The 19,770-nt window shown below is 32.2% G+C and overlaps 1 protein-coding gene across 1 annotated transcript in view; it reads right to left on the reverse strand.

Annotated features, from left to right (window-relative positions):
- Positions 1–243: 243 nt before the first annotated feature.
- The window catches only part of MMUT (methylmalonyl-CoA mutase), a 34,542-nt gene continuing 15,015 nt past the window's right edge, over positions 244–19,770 (reverse strand). Inside the window, exons 7-13 of the mRNA XM_081296118.1 lie at positions 18,483–18,594; positions 17,117–17,232; positions 14,140–14,255; positions 12,507–12,638; positions 10,454–10,601; positions 5,390–5,557; positions 244–1,408 (exon numbers count right to left, since the gene is read on the reverse strand). Coding sequence (XP_081152244.1) covers positions 1,280–1,408; positions 5,390–5,557; positions 10,454–10,601; positions 12,507–12,638; positions 14,140–14,255; positions 17,117–17,232; positions 18,483–18,594 — 921 coding nt within the window. The 3' untranslated portion in view covers positions 244–1,279. The remainder of the gene's footprint in view (positions 1,409–5,389; positions 5,558–10,453; positions 10,602–12,506; positions 12,639–14,139; positions 14,256–17,116; positions 17,233–18,482; positions 18,595–19,770) is intronic.

Raw genomic sequence — 19,770 nt, forward strand, 5'->3', positions numbered from 1 at the left:
AAAAAAGGGACAATAGGGGCTGGGGATGTGGCTCAAGCGGTAGCGTGCTCGCCTGGCATGCGCGCGGCCCGGGTTCGATCCTCAGCACCACATACCAACAAAGATGTTGTGTCCGCCGAGAACTAAAAAATAAATAAATATTAAAAATTCTCTCTCTCTCTCTCTCTCTCCTCTCTCACTCTCTCTTTAAAAAAAAAAAAAAGGGACAATAACCATGATTTAACACCTTTCTAATCACCAGGTTCTGAAAATTAAATAGTGTTACATAGTTTTTAATTTCCACAGAAATACAATATTATAATACTTTCCAAAATACTGTTGAAATTGATTACAAAAATCAGCAGAAATTGATTACAAAACAATCCCTGTTACTTTTCATCTTCACTTAATGTATAATGTTTCAACAACAAAAGATACCTTTCTTCCTTTAATGAGTAAATCTTGTAACAGTAAACTACAGGTGTTTGGGGGCTATTTTTATTTTTTGCAATTTATCTTCAATGAGCAACTCTACACCGGTAGCATCATTAGGATCTGGAAAACTAATTTCTTTTTATATCATAGATCTACATTCACAGCTTACACCTCCATTCTTGAGAAACCGCATTAACTACCCAAGCACTTTCATTTAAGAATATTCACAAACATCCAATCTCTTGGGACTTAAGTCACGCACAGCAAAAACAAAGTCATATGTTCATGTTAAGGGAGAAGGTAACCCACCTTAAAGAAATATTCTGTCATTTGTTCCCTCTTTCAACCAGGGTCTAATATAATATTCAAACTGAGGTGATTCTAGAAGAATTTGGCTAAGGTTTATCATAATCTATTTTCCAACATAAATAGTCTTCACTAATTTTTCTAAGATAAATGTGATTAATTTATTAATATGTGGGTTTTATTTTCTTATACTCAAGTAATGTAATGATAAACTGAAGAAAAGGACTAGTCAGTTTTTTTCATAAGTTTATTTCTTAAAAATAAAAAGCTACTAGATTAATAAAAAACATTTCTAAATAATATATCACTACGATTTACTAAAATAATATCTCTGATAAAGTAATATTACATATAATACTTGAAGGACAATACTTTTTTAAAAATTTTTTTAATTTTTAAAGTGAAATTATACATACATATTTGTAGCATGACATCATGTTTATAAGTAAGATACTTTAAAGCTTTCAAGGAAATTAGAATTAAATTGAAGACATGACTTTACTCTCTTTGATCATAACTGAAAGAGTATTTTAGATAAAAGTTAAACAAGACCAAGATATTATGCAGATTGTTGCTTCTTTTCCAAACATTTCTCAATATCATCAAGCACTTGAACAGCTGCCTTTGGAATTCGAGTTCCAGGACCAAATACATTGGAAACACCAACTTCATACAGAAATTCATAATCCTGTTGAAAGAATTTAATTAATAAAGAATGATTATTTACAATATGAAGGAAATAAAACAAAAAATGACATGTTCCCTTTTTTTTCTGTCCCCAGTGCCAAAAACTTTCTCAACTACTGCTGACATGTTGGGCTAAATAATTCTTTCTTGACTGGAGCTACTGCTAACAGCCAATAGCAACATCATCCAAACTCAACTCATGAAAAAAAAAAAACAAAACACACTCTGCCTATGTACTGTTTGTGATCAGAAGTTGTATGGCTCCAACAAAGAACTTCTAAGCTTAAAATCATAATTTTCTCTCATCTAAATATTTATTATTTGGGTTAAATTTGTATATAGTTTTGAGTACAAGACTGTTTATTTTCTCCTAAGTATTTTGCAGCTAGTGAATGGTGGTAATTTGAACATGGTCTCAGGATGAAATCAGATTTTCCATAAATAAAGCTTTTTTACTTTGTTGCTTCAACTGTTTTTTAGGTTAATGACAGTCAAAGTCTGGGTGTAAAGATTCCCAGGGCACATATGCTGCCCCAGATTTAAGGCTATTTTAATACTATAACATTTATAACCATGATGTCAAGTTATGCTTTAGGGCACTGATCCTTATTTTATATGCAGGATGGTCTAGCTTGGGCTTATTGTTGTAACACTCCTTTTTAATAGCATCCATTTCTACTCTTAAGTGATCAAAATTAGATAATGAATTATGTGGTCCCCCAACTATTTTTCTGTCTCTATCAAATTCATATGATATTCTTTTTTTGGGGGGGGGGGTTACTGAGGATTGAACTCAGGGACATTTAACCACTGAGACACATCCCCAGCCCTATTTTGTATTATATTTAGAGACAGGATCTGAGTTGCTTAGTACCTCACTGTTACTGAGACTGGCTTTGAACTTGCAATCCTCCTGTCTCAGCCTCCTAGCTTCTGGGATTACAATGGGTGTGAGCCACCATGCCCGGCATAATATTCTTGTAATATTATAATTTTCCAATGGCATTTAACACTTTCTATTCAACCTGTGTTCTTCAATTCTGTGAATTTCTGAGATCAGAGGTCATGTCCAATTATCTTTGTATCTCTAGCACTTGAGCAGGTGGTATAGTTTTAAGAACTTATAAGAAAACAGAATGAAACCTGTTTAATAACAATCATCTCCAAATTGGGGACAGTCAAAAAATGGGTTATCTCCCTCTCTAGTTCACAACATTACTTCACGCCATTTGTCCTGATACCTGAATACTAGATTTGGAATGAAGTATTGAACTTGGAGAGAACCATGAAATGTTGCAACTGAAAAAGGGTTTCTAACTTACCAAAATCTTACATAAACCTTGTGAAATATACCTTAATGAAGGAGCAAAGTGGTAGCAACAAGTGAATTTAGATAAAGGATATAGAGATGTTCTTTGTACCATTTTTATTTTTGCACCTTATCTGTTAGCTTTAAATTCTCTCCAAACAACTTTTTTGCTTTGAAATATTCTCCACTTAGCTGGGACAGGGGTTGTAAGTGAGCATGTAAGGATGTAAGTGAGCATCATGTGTTTGCTAAATTTGCCTAAAATACCTGGAGGCCACTACTGCTAAGATAGTTAGAAGATCTTGATTATAGTAAACTACTAGCAAGAAGAGGTCATATTTATTTAACTGCAAAAACTGGATGCTCCACATTGACAGGGGATAACTGTTTGACCACCATAAATTAATACCTTCTAATTTTAAAACTAAGTGACTTTCAACTGAATAATGGTACCATTTTATATATTCAGTATGTTATGGTCTTGATAAGTGTTCTCCAAAGGCCCATGTGTTAAATCCAGTCCCTGGTACTGGTGGGAGACAGAGAAGCCTTTTAGGAGGAGAGGGCCTAGTGGGAGGTATTAGGTGGTGGTGGGCAGTGGGGGAATGTTTCTCTCCAAAATGTTTCTTTCTCTTTCTTTCATTTTACTTCCATGAGGGGAATGATTTCACTGCTCCATGTTCTCCCCAGCATGATGTTCAGCCTTGCCACAGACCTAAAACCAATAAAGCTAAGAGACTATGGACTGAAGCCTCCAAAATTTTGAGTCAAAATAAATCTTTTACTTTGCAAGTTGATTATCTCAGCTCTTTGTCACCATAATGGAAAAGTGACTAATATACTGTAAATATCTTGTCTAAGAGCTTAATTATTATAGACTCCATAAATAAATGCAAGATAGATAGAAATATAGAAATTGAATTTGTTTCCACAGAGCTATGTGAACTTCTGAAAGTATGTGGCTTTAGATACTGTGAATTTTTTGTTTTCTGTTTAACCCATTTTCTGCCTAAATTGTTCAGACTTATAAAGAATAATTTTGAAAAAAAAATAGAAATTGACCACACAACATTCTTCTTTTATGTATGTGTACAAATATGCAACAAATCCCACTAAATGTATAATTATAATGCATAAGTAAAAATAAAAAAGAAAATTTAATTATTGTCTTCTAAGTAAAAAAAATAGATGGAATTGTTCCATAAGTAGATAGCAATAAAGAATAAAAGCCCTTAGCTGGGCATGGTAGCACATGCCTATAATCCCAGCACTTTCAGCAGGCTAAGGAGGGAGGATCATTTGAGCCTATAAGTTTGAGACCAGTCTGAGCAACACAGTGAGACCTTGTCTCAATAAAGTAAGAAAAAGGAAAAAGAAAAAAACTGAATAATAGTACTTTATTTTCCCAAATAGTATATTAGATTTGTGAAAATAACAGGCAGGTGTATTAATAGTTTTGTATTGACTATATAACCTTAAGAAATTTATTGTTAAAAATAAAATAAATAATATGTTGTTTCCTCACTAGTCCCACATTATCACATACTCCACAATCTCATTCATATATGTACTTCTCATTTCATAAGTAGTATATGAATTCACTATTCTATATTCTAAGTTGTAATGGAGGAAGAAAAATTGAAGAGTAGGAAACAAAGCCACATTCCTAAAGTTCTGCTTATAGGGGTGGGGCCTTTGGAGCAGCTACAAATCATTTACTTAGAATAGCCTCATACAATGTTTTTCTAACTTAATATTTTTTTCCATTCTCAATAACAAAGGAAAACCTGGCATAATCAGAAATTGGACTGAAAATAGAGCCTTTTTCTATCTTAAAAAAAAAGAAACATTTGTTTTTTGGGTGTAGATGGACACAACATCTTAACTAATTATTTTAACCAATCAGAAATGTAATATATGAATGATGTCCTCCTACCCCATTAAAATTAATTGATATAACTGATCATTACTTAACATCCATTTCCTCTTCCCTAAGGGGTCCTATTATTTTTTTCATGTATCTAGTTCCTTCACTATTCAGCCTGTAATTTCCAGGACAAGCTGATTCCATATTTCTGTAGTAGGATCTTTTTGGCTCCAAGAAAACAGTACTTCAATCAAATCAGCTTAAATAATAAAAGGGATTTACAGGACAACATACTGAGATAGCTCTGAGGGAAGGCAACAGTTAGGGTAGGAACATGGAGGAAATGGACAAAGTAGCTTATCCACAATAGAAGCAAGTTAGCTACAGAACTCGCTCCATTAGGAAGAAATCCAAACTATGTCTCTGACTAGGTTTGATATGTTCACCATGTATTTACCCTTCTTCTCCATTCCAGTGGTGATATTTGATTACTTTCATCAGCTCTTTCTCTATCACTGTTTATCAAATATGAAGCAGATATATGTCTATCCTAAGTTATTGGTTTGCAAGGACATAGTTCTCTTACAGAATCTTTGTAAACTGTTGAATCGTACACAAGGAGTTAAAAATATAGCTCAAAGAGAAAACAACGTTACTCACTTTTTGGTCTTTGTAGAATTTACTTAGTGAAATTACCAGTAAATAATTTGGCTCTAAATCTACAAGAAATTTATCTTTAAAGCTACAAATAAGCTATCATTACTGAGGACTCTGATCATGGTACTAGAAAAATACACCAAAGATACCTGTGGTGGAATCACCCCTCCACACATGACAAGGATATCTGGCCGTCCAAGAGCATTAAGTTCTTTGATGAGCTCAGGAACTAGGGTTTTGTGACCAGCAGCCAGTGTGCTCACACCCACAGCATGTACATCTGCATCTACAGCCTGCTGGGCCACTTCACGGGGAGTCTAAACAATCAGAAAGTAAACAGACAAGTCATCATTTATTCCTAGGCAATGACTAGGAAAAAAACCTGTTGTAAAGGTGTTATGCTACTTAAGTCAATAAGTCAACATTCCAAGATTTCTATCATTAAAAATAGTAAAATGACTATCGCTTCATATTTCATCATTCTCAAATTACAAATACTGCTAAAGCTATTTAGGCAATAAACATCAATTCTGTTATTTCCTTCTAGCATTAGAATTGATTAATTTTATCAAGTTATGCCAAAATACTGTTGCCCCCCAAAACCTTCAAGATAAAAAAGCTATAGCTCTCTTTATAACTTTCATAACTGATCATTACTTAACATCCATTTTTTCTTCCCTAAGGGGTCCCATTATTTTTTATATATATATATATATATATATATATATATATATATATATATATATATATATATAACTTTTTTTAATCTTTATTTTGTTTATTTTTATGTGATGCTGAGGATCAAACTCGGTGCCTCACATATGCTAGGCGAGTGTTCTACCACTGAGCCCCAGCCCCAGACCCTCATTATAACTTTTTAAAAGTATATAGGTGGTCTTAATTACCAATATTTACTGGGTTGTTATGCAACATGAGACAGTATCTTGTGGCATCTATAAAGAAGTTTAAAACCAAACCAAAATGCTTTATAAAAACAGGAACTTTGACCATTGAATGGGAAACAGTAACATCAGCAAGAGAAAAGACAGGAAACTCCAGACTTTTTTCTCCCATTGAGACACTAAATTAACAGTACTATATTGAATAATATAACACTTTTAGAAATTAAAGAAAAGGCTACAACACCTGGGTAAGTGCATAATGAAGAGAAGGGATGACATCAACAAGGGTTTGTTTTTTGTGTCAATTAACTGTATTTAACCATTTTGGCATATGGGATTACAAAGATGGTTTTAAGTTATTCAATTATGAATTGAGTTGCCCAAGCTCAGATCTTTCTCAGCACTAATCAGCTGATGACACTGCTTTGTTAATTCACATGTATTTAAATCATTTCATGTAAAAAGGTAACTACAACTCTCACATTGGAAATGTACAAATTTGGAAATTCACAAACTACTGTACAATTATGGGACAAAAATATTCATCAGCCTGTGAATTTTCTGAGTTTGGCAAGATTTTTAGGCTCATAAGATTCTAAACTCTCAGGTAATAGAGCCACATGCGAGGACATTCCTAGGTAAATCACACAGCATGTAGGTAAAAAACTTGAGTCTGAGAAATATTAACAAGCAAAATTAAAACTTCTTTATTTTTCTTTTTGGTACTAGGGATTAAACCCCAGGGATGCTCTACCACTGAACTATACCACCAACCCCCTTTATTATTATTATTATTATTATTATTATTATTATTATTTTGAAACAGGGTCTCGCTATGTTAGCAAACCTGGTCTCAAACTTGCAATCCTCCTGTCTCACCCTTCTGAATCACTGGGATTATAGGCATGCCTAGAGTGAAATTATAATTCTTAAAAGAAAATGTACACATTCTTGCTATTCATTTCTTATAGGTATGAAATTTAATTAAGCATGATTACCATTGATATCATCCATATTACCAAAATACATTAGGTTAAAGTTCTATTTAAATAAATACAGTTCCATGCTTTCTGCTTATGTATATTAAACTGCATTTACATTTCCAGAAATTTAGATTTTTAATTCAAATAAAATATTGATTAAATCAGTCATCAATGAACTATAGGTGACATATATGTTATATATGTTATGTTACCAAAATTTGTGATGTTAAAAAGCAAATTATATTTTTATATATTAAAATAAAGGAAGGGTAAAAATGCAGTTTCTTCAAAATTTTCCTTTATATGTCAATAACTGGCAACACCTGTTTTAAAAATATTTTAATCTTATGGAAAAATATTTCCCCAAATATAACTGCTAACTATTGAAAGTCTATTGTATTTTCTCAGCATTTAAAATAAATAAAAACCAAAGCAAAAGAGTAGGAAAATGTAAAGTTAATCAAATAAAGCAAATATGTTTTAATTGAAAAAATCAGAATGGAAAAGAATTCAACTTTAAGAACAAACAAAAACAACTTATTTGAGGTCCTTAACAAAATCTGCATTGAATACATAAGATTAAACACATTTACATATTTATATACCAATACACTTTAAGGACATATCTCTAGAAGTTTGGGCTAGTTCTTTACAGTTACAATTTCCTCTAGATTCTTGAGAGTGAAATTTAAGAATTCAAACAGAGAAAACTCTTCTTATGGGAGCTTATTCAAAGGTTGGGCCTCCTCAGGAAGGTTTACTTCTTTTAAAGATTTATTTTTTAGTTGTAGTTGGACACCATACCTTTATTTTGTTTATTTGTTTTTATGTGGTGCTGAGGATCCATCCCAGGGCCTCACACATGCTAGGTGAGCACTCTACCGCTGAGCCACAACTCCAGCCCAGGTTTACTTCTTTACTGAAGAAAATGCAAGGACTATTTGGATTACCTCACTGCAGTATGTAATAATTCTATATCCTTCCTCCTGAAACTGTTCTTCCTTAGTTTTTATTCCATTACTCATTCCATTTCCTTTCATTCCTTTGCTGACTTCTCCTCTACTTCCACTTAATGTCCTGGTTCTCCTTTCATATTGCTGTACATACTCCTCATGAGACATTTCATCCATCACCATGGTTTTAAGCAGCATTTGTACACTGATAAAAGTCTCAAAACCTTTGTTTCTAACTGGGGTCCCTCTATACTCTAGACATGTATATCTAACTTATATGGTCACTTTTATCTGAATAGTCTATAAATACTATAAACACAACATGTCCAAAATCAAATTTAGCCTCTATATTAGTTTCCTAGGGCTGCAGTAGGAAATTCACACAAATAGCATGAGTTAAAAACAATAGAAATCTCTCATAGTTCTGTAGACTAGGCCAAAATCAAGGTGTCAGCAAGACCATGTTCCCTACAAAAGGTTCCAGAGAAGAATCCTTCCTTGCTTCTTCCTAACTTCTGTAGGCTGCCAGCAATCCTTGGATTTCTTGTTTTGTAGCTGCAGCATTCCAGTCTCTGTTTCTAATGTCTGTTTAAATCCCTAACAACTGTGATTTGGCAAAATCAGACTATAGATAAATGGTTATTTATCATCTGATTTAGCAAAGAAGTCACATCATTGATCAATAAGAATAGTTCTAACATGAATTGACTAATTTTTTTAACATTAGAGAGTAACAAGTAAATCATAGACATGTATCAGAACTTCCCTTGTTTATAAGTTATGTTAAATCATACTTTTTGAATACTGGAAGAATATTTCTCAAATTTTGGGGCTTTTCATAATAATAGCAAAAAATGATAAAACTTTAAATTAATTTGCATTTATTTACATTCCCTTTATCACATTTATATAGCTAGATCATGAAGAAGACAATGAATTAATTCCTAATTTTTAATGTTTGCTGATTTCCATGATGTAAACATTCCAACCATAAGCAGTTTTAGTCTATCAGCATGATGTTGCTGAATGCACAGCTCAGAAAAAATGCACATTAGCTCACAATTATACAATATCTCCAATATGTGAACATGAGAGATTGAAATAGCCTCAAAAGCACATATAATAATAAAATATAGTAAGATAAATAGGATGCAATATGTTTTGAGTACCTATCACCTTTACTTTTTTAATTTATTATTTTAGTTTTTGATACCTGGGATTGAGCCTAGGGGCACTTAACTACTGAGCTACACAACCAACCCTTTTTTATATACTATTATTTAAAGACAGGGTTTCACAAAGTTGCTTAGGGCCTCACTAAGTTGCTTAGGCTGGCTTCAAACTCACAGTCCTCCTGCCTCAGCCTCTCGAGCCTATGGGATTATAGGCATGTGCCACCATGCCCCACTCACCTTTACTTTTAATATAATTTACTCAGCAATGTTAATGGCAATGTGAAACAATTGGTTTTCAAAATACCTACAAATTTAACTTCTGAATGCTTCACTAGTCAATGCTGGTTCTCTTAATACTGCCTATATATCTGTAAATACCCTATTATTACATTTTCTGCAAAATCTTTTAACTGTGACTTGATTTCTACTGTGATCCTGACATCACTTTAGTTAAGATTTCCATTGCTTCTCACTCATATTACTGGACATCTTAACTGGACTCCTTGTATCTTGCTGCAGCTCCTCTCATTAAACTTAAGAAAGTGATTTTACTAGAAAGTGAGCTTTCTAAAATACAAATTTGATTGTGCTCCTTACCCAAACACCTTTGAGATGAACCTTCTTACATTGCATAAAAGGTTATTAATAATTTTCACCCCATCCCCAGAACTGCATTCTGATTTTACCTTTGCAGTTAGCTGAAGGTTTCATGCCTTCTTATTGCTCTCTCTCTCAGCTAAGGCTGACCCTCCTTTGTAGCATGGCCTTCCCTGCCTTGTTCTCTCAGCTTCTGAAAGGCCAGTGAGAGAGTAAGAAAGAAGAAAACCTTCTTATAGATTGAGCTTACTCTTATGTTTTATGTCCTTTCAAAATACTTTCCACCATCCCTTGTGCGCTATCTTTCCTACAACATATAAGTCACCTCTCAAAGAGTACAATGAAATCTTTGAAAGTTATTTACAGTTTCCAAAGTCTAATAAAAATTATAACTCTGAACTGAAATTTAAGTATAAAAAGTTAGAATTAATATGAATTTCATTTTAATTTTTCATAATTAGATTAAAGCATTCAATAATTAGAGGACTGGTTAAACAAGTTCTTTTATAACTTTAACAACATCACATTGATCTATCATTTTCTACTTTTTTTTAATGAGACTTATAGCATACTATTTGAAACTGTCCCCACAATTTTTCATACCTGAAAAAGAGGGCCTATGTCCACATCAAAACCAAGATCAGCAAATCCTGTAGCAATAACTTTTGCTCCTCTGTCATGACCATCTTGTCCCATTTTTGCTACAAGAAGACGAGGTCTGCGACCTTCCCGTTCCATGAATTTATGAACTCTAACGAACATTTTAGAAGACAACAACAGTTAAGTGTCAATTGACCAAAGGTGGGATATAGAAACTATAATTTATTCACAGTAAATGTTCATGAACCCTTGATCTCTTCACTTGTGTTTTCTTAATATCTTTATTTTACATTGAGATGGGTATTAAAGCCTGAAATGTTTACTATTTTCCTCTTAGAGGTGAAAGACAGCCTAGCCTGTAAGCCCATTACCCAGAGAATATCACAGTGAAGCCAGATGAAAAATGACAACTTTCCAATCTCTTCATCTGGTACCCTTCAGATTCCTTTACACAATAAGTGAACCATTAGTTTTAAATTATCTCTATCTTACCTCCTATTCACAACTATGAACTCTACCAAGTTGACTGCAATATAATTTTTTATAATAATGTTTCATCAAAATGACTGCTTTGTTAATATGACAAATTTAAGCAGAACATAAAAATATTGCATTTATTCTGTTAATAGAAAAGAACTTTCCTTTTGATGACTTCCATATTGGTTGTTTTAATATCTTTGTAGTATATAAAAATCAATAGAAAGTTCCTAATAGGAAGCTTGTTACAAAGGTTCAGGACACCAATCACCAAAAAATCCAGTTTTTTACACTTGAGAAACATGATCACATTATTCCATATTTTCACTTCATGCTGTGACAGTGTCATTTACTGTCAGTTCAGTGAAGACTGATTTTAATTTATGCATAGATATTAACCAGATGTTTATTTTTAAATGGAAAAAAATCAAGATTTTATAATTTTATTCTAGCAATTGAACAAATAAACTTAAGAAAACATGCAAGACTACTAAAGTAAACAGATTGAAAGCAAAATACCTGGAGAATATGAAGCAACATTAGTGTTAATGACACAAACATCTGTTTGAAATGAGAACTCTTAAAAGAAACTATAGTGAAAATTTAAGATATGATTAATTTTACTAAAACTAATATTAACAGTTTCAAAGTTCTTTTAATCTTTATTAATTGATACTGAATATGTTATAAAATTACATATAATTATTCAAAATCATGCTCAGCTTAATGACCAGGACATATTCTGAGAAATGTATAGTTATGTGATTTTGTCACTGTGTGAACATCATAGAGCCTACTTAAAAAACTTAGATGGTGTAGCCTACTGCACACTTCAGCTCTATGGTAAGTATACATACTTATGTATATTTACATATATAATGGAGAAAACATGATCTTAAATAAAGCACAAGAGAAAATGACATGATCAAGAGACTTTATACAATATATGAGGCTTCTGCCAACATAACATAGCATACTCTTTTATAATAAATATATTTTATAAGTAGGAATACATTCTAAAATAACAATAAAAGCACAATAAACTAGTAACAGAGTTATTATCACCATTATTATGTACTGCTTATAACTATATGTTCTACACTTGTATTCAACTGTCAGCATATAGATTTATACCAGCATCACCACAAACATGAGTAATATGTTGTGCCTCATGTTACTATAGCTATGGCTACAACATGATAAGGAGATATAAATTTTTTAGCATCATTATGACCTTATGAAACTACCACTGCATATGTGGCCCACTGGCATTTTACACTTTGGCACATGACTATATAGTATATTTATAATTATATATTATGTATAATAAATTATATATCATATATAATTCATGAACTTTATATGGATTATATAATTATATCTTATATAATACATAAATATATATTTAATATTAATTAGTTTTATTAGAATTACAGTCTAATTACAATCTAGTAGTAAAGTCAATTCAAACATTTTTCAAGTTGTATATGAAAAAACTAAGCTAAGGTCCCAGTAAATTCAAGGGAATTGGGTTTACAGAAAAGATGAACTTCTAGCTTAAAAAAATCTCACATTTTACCTATTGATAGCAGATGTTATCTCTTTACTTTCTCCAAATTCTTGGCGATATGCTCCACTCACCATACGATCATTAGCTTTATGTTCACCAAATACCTTTTTCATAGCATCTGTGATTTCTCCAACTGTACATCTAAAATATTAAATGGAGGTTCCAGTAACATCATTACTTTGAAATAAATAGTTTACCTTAATACTATAATTAGACATATTCTATTTATCTAAGTAAAAATATGCTATCAAAAATTTAAACAAGAATGTTTTAAAGTATAATCAAAGCAGCTTTCCTGAGAATACATAGAAAAAGTGATTCTGAATGTCTATATGCATTGTAATCTCTTTTCAAAATGTAACAAAAATTCACCTGAATGACTAAAAACTACAGACAAGTATCTGAAGATTGCTGAATATATTACTACTTAAGAATACAAATGAACAAAAAGCAAGACTCCCCTCTTATTTTTTGATAAGTATATGTTTTTAAATATTTATTTTTTTAGTTATAATACCTTTATTTTCTTTTTATGTGCTGCTGAGGATCGAACCCAGTACCTCATGCATGCTCAGTGAGTGCTCTACCTCTGAGCCACAACCCCAGTCCTGATAAGTATATCTTTTAACATTTTTCAACAAAGAGAAGGTTGCTGGAGAATTTAGTAAGACCAGTTATACTATAGAAGAAACCAGAAAAAGTAGGCTAAGATGTTAACCTAAAATAAAGAGACCGGGAAATTTTAAAATGCACCTTACTGAGTGCAGTGATGCATGCCTGCAATCCTAGAACTGAGGAGGCTGAGGCAGGAGGATTGCAAGTTTAAGTTCAGCCTCAGCAATTTATTGAGACCCTCAGCAACTTAGAATGAGGAAGTAGCTTAGTGCAAAGTACCCCTGGGTTAAATACCCAGTACCAAAAACAACAAAAACCAACTACTCTGTTTTTAAAACAATCCCTTTAGCAAGAAGAGAAAATGATTGGAATAGGGATTCAAGGAAAATGATTGGGACAGGGAAGATGGTTCTTCTGTTTCCTTCATGATTAAGAATAATTCAAAATATATAGCATGACAATTGGTTTATTCAATTCTCAAAAAAAAAATGTTACCCATATACCACCAAGGCCTGTCTAATGGGTTAAATATCAAGTTGGTTCACCTTGACAATATACTTGTAAGCATAGCAAATTTCAATCTACAAAGCTGTGAAATAGATTCTTTATAATAGCTTCAAATGTCCTGAGCCACAATGAAATATACAAGCATTAATATAACCAATTCACAGTATACTAATGTGGGACACAGTAGCACTTGCCTGCAATCACAGCAACTCAGGAGGCTGAAGCAGGAGAATCACAAGTTCAAAGCTAGCCTGGGCAATTTAGCAAGAGTGTCTCAAAATACAAAATAAAAAGGGCTGGTGGTGTAGCTCAGAGGTACAGTGCCCCTGGGTTCAATCACCAGTATCACTACCCCAAAGTACAGATATTTAAGGAAAAATAATAATTAAAGTTGTTATGTTTTCCATTATTTTCCTTTGAGCTTTCAGGTTTACAGGAAGAACATTTCACCTAAGTACATTCTGAAGAGGTAAAGTGATCAACTTTTAGTATTTCAAAAACTTTTAGTATATATCCTCACCTTGCACGAGCTGCATCCACTGCAAGAGCCAAAATATTTCCATCTCCGCTGGCTGCACACTGGGTTAGTGCAGCAAGACACCGTTCAGCCAAAGCTTGATCCCTGCTGGATTTGATCTTATAAAAAAGGTAAAAAAAAAAAAAAAAAGAGGAAAATTTACATCAATATTTAATAAAACAGATATTAGGGGCTGGGGTTGTGGCTCAAGTGGTAGCACGCTCGTCTGGCATGCGTGAGGCACTGGGTTCGATCCTCAGCACCACATAAAAATAAAATAAAGATATTGTGTCCACCTAAAACTAAAAAATAAATTTTTTTTAAAAAACAGATATTAGGAGATTAGACCCTGACGTATACAATATGAAATTTTCTGTAATCCTAACCTCAAAAATGAGAGAAGAAATAAAGAGAATAATATATAACCTAAGAAGTACAGGATCTCCTAAAATAGTACTAATTCAATACAATACTAACAAATCAGAAACAAAAGGGAAATACTACTGCTGATATAGCTACTTAGACTTTCCTAAAGTAGCAAGACATTGAAAACAAGTGAATCTTTTTTTTTTAAGAGAGAGTGAGAGAGGGGAGAGAGAGAGAGAGAGAGAGAGAGAGAGAGAGAGAGAGAGAGAGAGAGAGAGAGAATTTTTAATATTTATTTTTAGTTCTCGGCGGACACAACATCTTTGTTGGTATGTGGTGCTGAGGATTGAACCTGGGCCGCACGCATGCCAGACGAGCGTGCTACCGCCTGAGCCACATTCCCAGCCCCCTAATAATACCTATACATATATTGCTGTTCTTTGTGTTTAAAATAATCCCAAGAGGTGACAAAAAGAGAGGGAAAGACAAACAATGTAAATTATGGTTAAAAACATTTCCAGTAGATCCTAGCTCTACTCTTCTCTGCCAACACTTTGCCAAAATGGTTATTCAAATTCAATGTTTTATAAGCTGCACCATCTGAAAATAAGCCTCAAATATGATACTGTTCAAAATGCTGCCAAAAAAATCATATAGAATCTATAATAAGAGGTGGGATGAAAAATTTATATTAGGATATAGAAAAATTCCACTCCAAACTCTATGGAAATGCTCATTTTTCTATATATAGTTTCATTTTATGTAATCTAATTTGCAAGCTTTTTCTATTATAAGGGAGGCAATATAGTAGTATGGTGTTTCTTGAATGGTGGTTTTAATCTATTAATGAATGGTGATATAGAATTAGTGAACTATAATTAGAAAAGAAATAGAATAGAAAATATCTAAGTGGATGGCTCATAGTTTGAAAAAGTACTGTTTTGTAAAACTTTTATTTCAGTTATGAGCACATTCACATGAGTGTATGTAGACAGGCATGTAGGTGAAATGTACTTTTAACTGTGAGTCACGTTCCAAAAAGTTGGGATGACACTAGCATGGAGTTGAAAGCACAGGCATAGGAACAACATTTGGGTTCAAGTTCCAGCTCTGACATTTACTAGCTGATAGTATAAAAGAAAATTATTAACATCTCTTTATATCAATCTTCTGTCAATTTGGATTTATGAAAAAAAAAACAGTTCTGACAAGGATGAAATGAGAAAATGCATTCCTAAAGCAATTCCTAGTATAGCACTGGCACTCAATAAATCTCAATTTTATGAAAGAAATTTAAGAATTTCATTAAGAATTAAGAATTTCATGGTTTTAGGAAACAAGAGCTTCATATATATGACTTAACATCTTATCATTGGATCCCTGTAAAGTAATAAATATAGTAAATACCTACAAAGCAAAATAATATAGAAAAACAACAGTCAAAGAAAAGAACTTAGCACAGTGTGTGGTACATATAAGGTACTCAAAAAATGTTAACAATTATTGCACTATTGTCCTTACTGAATTTCTCTTTCTTGCCAAAAATAAGGCTTATCATTGTTTATGATAAATGGAATCCCTCAAGCTTGAGGGTATAGAGTTAATAAGAACCTAAAGTACTGGAGAAGGAAAAAAAAGTTTTCTCTTAACAAAATAAATACTGAGACTTTGGAGATCACTGAAAATAAAATGGTACATGCTAAATAGGGTCTTTCTTAAAAATGATAAAATTATAAGAGTGAAAAATCATTGTTATTCCTGATTAGATTGAAGGTGTACGTGTAAAAAATATCATTAAACACCTGCCACTAACAATGAAAAAAATTGACACCGACAATCATGCATTCAATATAACTGGGCAGTTTTAAATAACCAGAAGAAAAGGAAACAAAGAAAAATCATTGTGGGATTTTGTTTTGTGACTTAGAAATAGCAAGAAATTACAAATGCCAGAGATTAGGAGCTCCAGGTAGCTTGTTACAAGAGAAATACACAGGTTACAGCAGTAAAAATTAATGTTTTATCTATTTTGGTATTTTACATAATTTTACTTATCTCAATGAGGAACTGAAAATAAAAAGGATACATAATCAAAATAAACAAATATATAATACTCAAAATTAAGTTCATTATAAACTGTAGCATATCTATCATTGGATTTTAATAATCAGAAAGCAAATCATTCTTTCATAGTAGTATCACAGTAGAAAGAAATTACAATGAAAAGCCCTAGATTCAAATATGGACTCTGAACTTTATTTTCTTTTTTTTTTACTTTTGAGTGATTTACATAATTATATAAGCCTCAGTTCTAATCAGTAAATTATGTAAGGTACAATTATTTTAGTGTGTTTTTAATACTAAAATATAAGTTTCACGAGGGCAAATATCATAGTTTAAAAATACTTGAGTTTCTGGTGTCAACAGACCTCAATTGAGTCTTGGCTGTTCATTTATCTCAATCAAGTTTCTTATCTTTAGTTTCTCTGTTGTTAAAAAGATAGGAGTAATCCCCATCTCATGCAATTGTTGTGAAGATTAAAACAGGACAATGTAAGGAATTATCCAGCATCCAAAAAACAGAAAATACTTATAAAATAATAGCCATTCATACCTTTTTAAGTTTTTCAATCTGCGTCTTACGCACTGAAGTATTATCAATTGCCAGAACTTCTACAGATTCTTCTTTTTCCAACTGGTACTTATTTACTCCAACAATTACTTCAGAACCTATAAATTTCCAAAAGGAAAATAATATAGAGATTCTATTCACAAATAATTGCCTAACAATGATGCTGTAATTATCATGTATTTTCCATAACAATAAAAGTAATATTTCTAACTTTTAATGAAACTTCAGTATAGAACAGCAAATCTCAAACTTGGGGTGAAGGTGTAAGGGGAGAGTACAGTTGCATATGAGATTTTCTATGAAGGAGGACTTTTATTTTTCTCCCAAATTACATGCTTTTTCAGTGTTCCTGATAAGCCTTCTTACAACATTACAAAACATAAGTAATCAGAGCAGTTACCATGCAAGATTTAGAAGCTAGAGAATCAACACCCAACAGCTTTTCTAAATTTTCTTGAATTTTCTCACAGTAAATCACTTTCAAACATAAAATACAGCTGGGCATGGTGGCACACACCTGTAATCCCAGCAGCTCAGAAGGCTGAGGCAGGAGGATCATGAGTTCAAAGCCAGCTTCAGCAAAATGAGAGGCGCTAAGCAACTCAGTGAGACTCTGTCTCAGTAAAATATAAAATAGGGCTGGGGATGTGGCTCAGTGGTCAAGTGCCCTTGAGTTCCATCCCCAGTACCAAAACAAACAAACAAAATAAATAAATAAATAAATAAAATACACTTTTTACTATCTATAAGTGATTAATCAGAATTAAAAAGACGCCACTTTACATGATAAAAAAATATATTTTGCCTCAAATGAACAGATTATTATTCTTATCTAAACACATCTTAACACTCCTACCCTAGCTTATATTCTTTATTTCCTTCATAGCAATTAACACAATCTGTAATTACTTTGTTTACTTATTCATTTTCTCTTTCCCTAGAATGTAAGTTCTCTGGACACAGAGTTTAGATCTGGCCTGATCACAGTTGTATGCCCAGACACAGCAAGTGCTTCAAATTTAACATGGTAAAAAGGATTCATAGATTGAATGAATGAATGAATATGCCAATATAGAACACAATAATCACAGATAGTGTAATCTTCAAAATGTCACACTCATCTATGTGTATATATATATATACATGGGTATACATTCATGGATACATATATATGCTTGCCTACATACATCTATGCAGGCACAAATACAAAAATATAAACATATATGGATATATATAGAGATTTTTCTCAAAAATTATTTTTGTTTTATTAACTATATGTTATCATCAAACAAAAATTGGTATTTCTTGATACTGGATTTCATACACATACTCTTCTATTGTTTCTTACCAGAATCTATTCTAGCTTGTCTTCGGGCAGCACATTCTTCAATTCGAAGCTTAGGTAATCCCTCAGCTACAGCTTTGGCCATTCCACCCATTTCTTCAATTTCATTAATGAGCTAACAATAAGAAAAACAGAGTAATAAAACTAGAACACAATAAGAAAATTTTAAAGAACACAAATTAGCTCTGAGTGTTGTTATATAATTACTAACAATACAATAAAATTATAAGCTGAAAGTCAATATTTCATAAGAAAGGAATTAAATAGCTAGCAAGGGAATTAATTAGAACTTGTGAGTTTAAAGTTTTCTGTTGAAAACACAATAACAAAAGTAACAAGTATATTGTAAAGACAGAAAACTTCACTTGAATCTTGAGAGAAGACTAAAGTTTTCTGAGAATCTCCATACTGCTTTCCATAGTTGTTGCACCAATTTGCAGTCCCATTGGCAATGTATAAGTGTACCTTTTTCCCACATCCTTGCCAACATTATGAAGGGAAGGGAGGGAGAATGGGATTAGGAAAGATAATAGAATGAATCAGACATAACTCTCCTATGTTCGTATATGAATACATGACCAGTGGAACTCCATATCATGTACAATCACAAGGATGGGATCCTAATTAGAATAAGTTTTACTTCATGTATGTATAATATGTCAAATGTACTGTCATATATATATATATATATATATATATATATATATATATACATACATACATACATATAAAGAATAAATTTTAAAACTTTTTAAAAAAATATTTATTTTTTAGTTTTAGGTAGACACAATATCTTTATTTTATATTTATGTGGTATTGAGGATTGAACCCAGTGCCTCATGTATGCTAGTCTACCACTGAGCCACACACAGCCCCTAAAATTTTTTTTAAAAAGAAGTGCTTCAGAAAAACAGAAGCATGAGATTCAGGATTCAGAATACAACATAGAAGAAATGAAAAAGTATTTTTAGCATAAAAGCAAAGAGAAACCAAAGGACAACAATGATCAACATCTTAGAAACCACTTTAAATCAAATGAAAACATCAGAACACTTGGAAAGGAATTTGATAAGAGACAGGGAAAGTACTACAAGTCAGCTAAAATACTAAACTATCAAACTAAGAAAAGAATAAATGCTTTTCTTAGTATGGCTAATGTCTATAAACATGAAAAAATTAGAAGAAACAGTCATGTATGACTTTAAAGTAGATAAAAACAAAAAGGACAACAAACAAAAGTATGAAGCATATGCCAAGAAATAGGAAAAAAATAAATGAAAAGCTAATGACT

Source organism: Spermophilus citellus, assembly GCF_964194105.1.
Source record: "Spermophilus citellus genome assembly, chromosome: 5".
In the NCBI taxonomy this organism is placed as follows: domain Eukaryota; kingdom Metazoa; phylum Chordata; class Mammalia; order Rodentia; family Sciuridae; genus Spermophilus; species Spermophilus citellus.